Source organism: Rhagoletis pomonella, unplaced genomic scaffold, assembly GCF_013731165.1.
Source record: "Rhagoletis pomonella isolate Grant_MI unplaced genomic scaffold, Rhpom_1.0 Rhpom_scaffold_10122, whole genome shotgun sequence".
Lineage (NCBI taxonomy): Eukaryota > Metazoa > Arthropoda > Insecta > Diptera > Tephritidae > Rhagoletis > Rhagoletis pomonella.
The window spans coordinates 1-5,343 of NW_023468650.1; the positions used below are offsets into that span (position 1 = coordinate 1).

Sequence of the window (5,343 nt, forward strand, 5' to 3'; positions counted from 1 at the left end):
TTTTTTTTTTTATTTTAGTTACAGACAAGAAGCGAAGGTTTTACTCGGTCAGCGGTCGCGAATGATCTCTCCACGATTCGGCTTTCCCTCGCTCTTACTTTTGGTGGCAAAGAATTGAGGCATTTCAGAGGTCAATGAGGTTGCCACAGTCCTCATCATGACCATACCGGCCCCCCTGCACCGGTGCAACGTGGTGCAAGTGTTGCTGTAGATCGTGGAGTGACGATACCGCCGCATTGACCAGGTGATGCAACTGTTGCCGGCGTTTGTTGACGCGGCCGGTGCGAATTAGCGGCCCTTTCCGTTGACGAGTGGATTGATCTCGCTTGGAGGTTTGCCGCGGATCATCATGGCGATTAGTAGATCGGCTTGCATCGGGGTTTGGCTTTCGTTGACGGCAATGACACAGCCGGGATTGCACGCTTCGACGGTGCTGCGTAGTGGGGGGTTGCGCCGATTTGACAGTCACTTTGCTGGCGACGCGTTGCGGCTTTTTTTCATCATTGGGGCGGTGAAGAAGCGTGTGGTGTGCGAGCTTACAAATGCGGCAACTATGTCGAGACGAGCATGAACCGGTTTGGTGAGATCTGGCAAGGCAGTTCATGCAATATTTGTGAGTTCTTACTGCATCGATTCTTTCGGGGACATCCATCTTCCGAAAACTGGCGCATGCTTGTAGGGGGTGAAATCGGCAACAAATCTGGCACTGATATATATCGGGTGATCTGCAAGACACAAACAAGTGGATTAGAAATAAGACAATGCAGGGTGTAAGCGCGACATGTCTAGTTTCTAGTGTTGCTTTTAGAGTTAAGTAGGATGAGATAGGGGTTATTGAGGATTGGAGTTAGTCTGGGACCGTTCAGTGGGGAGAACACATAGTTTCACGATTGGTCGGGTATAGATGCCAGTTTGAGTTTTAACGTCTGCCACTCGGATGTGGTTGTCGGCGCCCCTGTGGAGTTTGAGCACTCTTCCTAGGCGCCACTCTTGGGAGGGCAATAAGTCGTCTTTGATGACAACGAGCTCGCCTTCTTCCAGATCCTTTTGAGGGTATTTCCACTTGTGGCGCTTATGCAAATCTTGCAAATATTCACTCTTCCATCGTCGGCTAAACTCTTGATGGAGCACCTTTAGTTTTTGCCAGCGGTTACTAAGTGTCATTTGTTCCGCGGGTGGCTCGGGTATTGCCATCAGAGGGGCTCCTCGAAGGAAATGCCCTGGGGTGAGAACCAGAAGATCACTCGGATCTTCAGACATCGGAGTTAGGGGCCTGGAGTTTAATACAGCCTCAATGCGGACCAATAATGTCGTAAGCTCTTCAAAGGTAAACTTGTGGGTTCCGGCAACTTTGGTGAGATGAGTTTTAAAGCTTTTTACCGCGGACTCCCACAAGCCACCCATGTGAGGAGCCTGGGGTGGTATGAATTGCCATTCTACACCTTGGGTATTAAATTTTGCTACGACTGTTGCGGCCACTTGTTCCATGAAGGCATCGAGGTGCTTGTTTAAGGCACGTTGTGCTCCGACGAAGGTTTTGCCATTATCGGACATGATTTTTGAGGGCAATCCTCGACGACCCACGAACCTTGCGAAAGCAGCGAGAAATGATTGGGTGGTCAAGTCAGAGCAGACTTCTAAGTGTATTGCCTTTGTGGAGAAACAAACAAAGACACATATGTAAGCCTTGTGATAAGCGGCATTTCGAGTTAATCCGCTTTTTACGAGAAGAGGTCCCGCAAAGTCTACTCCAGTTGTATTAAAGGGAAGGGAGAATTTTACCCTTTCTGGAGGAAGTGCGGCCATGATTTGAGAGCGGGTCTTTTGTTTGTAGATTGTGCACGTTTTGCAATGAAATATACATTTTTTTATACGAGGTTTCAACCGTGGGATAAAGAATTCTTCCTGTACCATGCGTATCATAAGTGATTTTTCAGCATGTAGCAAAGCTGAGTGGAGAAATTGCAAGTATAGTTCACAACATCGTGATTCTCCGGGAAGTATAATGGGGTGTCTTTCATTATAGCTTAGAGTAGCGTGCGCTAATCTTCCATTTACTCTCATAAGGCCTTTTTTATCAATAAATGGGTTTAAGGAGAGCAAACTACTTTTCTTGCTAATGGGTTGAGAGGTCGTTAATTGGGAATATTCATCTTTAAAGTAACGACGCTGGGCTAGGATTATTAATCGCGTTTTTGTAGAATTTACTTCATCTTGCGTCAAGGAGCCGGTCTTATAAGACGTCTTTCTGCATCTTTCGACGAAGCGCAATGCATACGTAAGGACCCGTAAAGCCTTTGAAAATGAAGAAAATGTGTCCAGAATATCTTCCTTTTCAGACATATGAAAAGCCTTGATTATTCTCTGTTCAGGGGCTGGAGTTTTCGTAGGTTCGGATCGCGGCCAACGACTAGGCGATTCGCAAATCCATTCGGGACCGTGCCACCATAGGGATTGAGTGGTTATATCTTGAGGCCTGCATCCACGAGTACCTAGGTCAGCGGGGTTGTGGTTACTAATTACATGTCGCCATACAGAGTTTCCTACATTTTTTAAAATTTGGGATGTACGATTCGCGACGTAAGTCTTCCAAACGTAAGGTGGTTTCTCCAACCAAGCGAGTACAATTGAAGAGTCGCACCACAAATATACTCTTGCCTTTTGTAACGAGAGTTGCGAACGGGTTCGTGCTAAGAGTTTCGATAGGAGGACAGCTCCGCAAAGTTCTAAGCGTGGAAGGCTGACTGTGTGAAGCGGGGCGACCTTACTTTTTGCAACAAAAAGTCGGCAAGTTGGTGGGTTTTCTCCATCTTGACAACGAATGTAAAGACATGCGCAATAAGCTTCCTGGGACGCATCGCAAAATCCATGAATTTGGACAGAGTACGTAGGAGAAAACCCAATCCATCGGGGTATTTTGATGGATTCTACTGAGCGAAGATTTTCTATGATTGTGTTCCACGTGTGTAGCGAGTTGGGCTTAGCGCATTCGTCCCAATCTGTTCCCTCTTTCCAAAGAGTTTGCAGGAGGATTTTCGCTCTTATCATTATAGGCGAAAGCCATCCTGCCGGGTCAAACAGTTTAGCAACTGAAGAGAGTATTTGGCGTTTGGTTGCCGAGTGTGGAGTTTGGGGTGGAATAAATGTATATGAAAAAGAATCAGATACTGCGTTCCACTGAATACCTAGAGTTTTTGTTGTACTCCGGTCTTCCAGTTTTAAGAAGTTTGAGTCTAAGAGATTGGTGCTGGGTATTTCATCGAGTATTTTGGAATTATTGGCTGTTATCTTCTTGAGTGGAAAGCCAGCCGAGTTTAGGGCTTGGGTTAGTTGAGACAATGAATTTTTTGCAGTTTCTAAATTATGCCCGCCGGAAAACACATCGTCTACGTATGTTTCCTGTTTAAGCACTTTTCCACACATTGGGAACTTGTGTTCAGAATCTTCGGCCAATTGGTGAAGAGTCCTGATGGCCAAGTAGGGGGCACAATTTACACCGAATGTCACTGTTTTCAGCTTGTAATCTCTTATTGAATCTCTCTGAAAATCTTGATGGTTTTCGTGGACCAGTATTTGGCGGTACATTTTTTCAATGTCGCCGTTGAATACGAACTGGTAGAGTCTCCAATTGAGGATTAGAAATGTTAAATCAGTTTGGAGAGTGGGTCCTGTATAGAGAACATCATTTAAGGAATTACCAGAGTTTGAAGATTTAGAAGCGTTAAAAACTACTCTTACTTTTGTTGTTCTACTCTCAGGGCGAAGAACCGCGTGATGGGGCAGGTAAAATGAAAAATATTTTCCGCTTCTTATAACTTCATGAGGTGTGGTGGGTTCCATATGATTTAGAGTAAGGTATTCTTCTAAAACATCTGAGTACGTTTCTCTAATATCAGGTTTTTTGGCGAGACTCCGTTCAATACTTAAAAATTGGCTTATGGTTGAGAATCGGGAATGTCCAAGGGCGAGAGATTCCGGAAAGTCTTTTTTAAAAGGTAGTCGCACTTCGTATCGACCATCTGCTCTTCTAATTGTGGTGTTCTGGTATAGAGTTTCGCATATTTGGTCTTCTTCCGAGGGTTGAGCAGGGTCCACAAAGTCTTCTTGCTCCCAAAATCTTTTGAGCAGGTCGCATAATGAGTCGTCGGGTGTTGGTTCGACTCGGGTGGAGAATGCTGAGACTTGCGCTTGAACTGGGCCACTTAAAATCCATCCGAAGATGGTATTTTGTGCCAACAAGCTATCGGAAACATTTTTAACGCCTGACAGAAATATTTTCGGGGTTAAATCACTGCCTATCACCAAGTCTATTTTACCTGGAGTAAAACATAAGGGATCGGCAAGATCTAGCGAGGCGAATTGTGTCCAGTCAACATCCTTTACTGTGAATGCTGGTAGAAATTGGGTGAGTTGGGGTAGAACAATAGCATTTGTTTCTACTTTAATATTTGTGTCCGTTGTGCATAGGGTTATTGGGCAAATTTGGGTAGAATTCTGTACGATTCTACCACCCATACCGGAAATCTCGTAGTGAGCCTTTTTTGTTGGGAGTTTTAACAAATTTTTCACTCTTGAGGAGATAAAAGTTTTTTCTGAACCTGGGTCTATTAATGCCCTCACCTTATAAATGTCCCCTAAGTGAAAAATTGGAACTATAGCGGTTGGGAGTAGTATTTTTTCTTTACTACTTGTGTGATGCGATTGAATGGATTCCTGCTCTTGCTGCCTAGCCCCGGTTGAAGAGGTTGGGAGTTCATCGAGCTCCGTACTTCCTAGTGCTTCTTCTGTGGGCCTAGCTGTAGTTGTGTGCACTGTCGATTTTTTGGGTATTGAGTTTGAGTTTGAGTTTTGTGGGTTAAAATGTAACATCGAATGATGGGATTTTTGACAGTATACACACGTAAAGCTACTTCCACATTCTCTAGCTATGTGGGAAAATGCTAGGCAATTTTGACAGTATCCATTTTCTTTCACAAATTTCAATCTTTCTTGGACTGATATTGCTTTAAATTTTGGGCATGTTTTAAGTGGGTGTGCGGGTGAGACACTACATAATTTGCAGGAGTTTACATATTTCTGATCATTATGGTATGTACGAGTTTTGTTTGGGTTCGGGTTTGAGTTAAAACTTTGAGTTTTCGTTGAGTTAAATGAGGGTTGAAATTTTTGAAAACTTTGCTTTAAGTTTGTATTTTGAGTTTGCTTGGGTTTTTGGGGTCGGTGAGCATTTAACCTTTCCACTACTTCGTAGCGAGTGGTTAAAAATGCATCCATTTCGGACCAGAGTGGAAGGTCTTTTCTTGAAGAAAGAGACTGTTCCCAAAGAGCTAATGTCTCTTCGGG

General features: G+C 44.2%; 1 protein-coding gene across 1 annotated transcript; it reads right to left on the reverse strand.

The window, feature by feature from the left end:
* Positions 1 to 1,055: 1,055 nt before the first annotated feature.
* Positions 1,056 to 4,515, reverse strand: LOC118756386 (the record flags this gene model as incomplete). The annotated part of the gene is given in 1 exon segment (XM_036491150.1): positions 1,056 to 4,515. A coding segment is annotated over 1 exon segment (3,460 nt), but the record flags the coding sequence as incomplete, so codon positions are not given.
* Between the last annotated feature and the right edge of the window lie 828 nt (positions 4,516 to 5,343).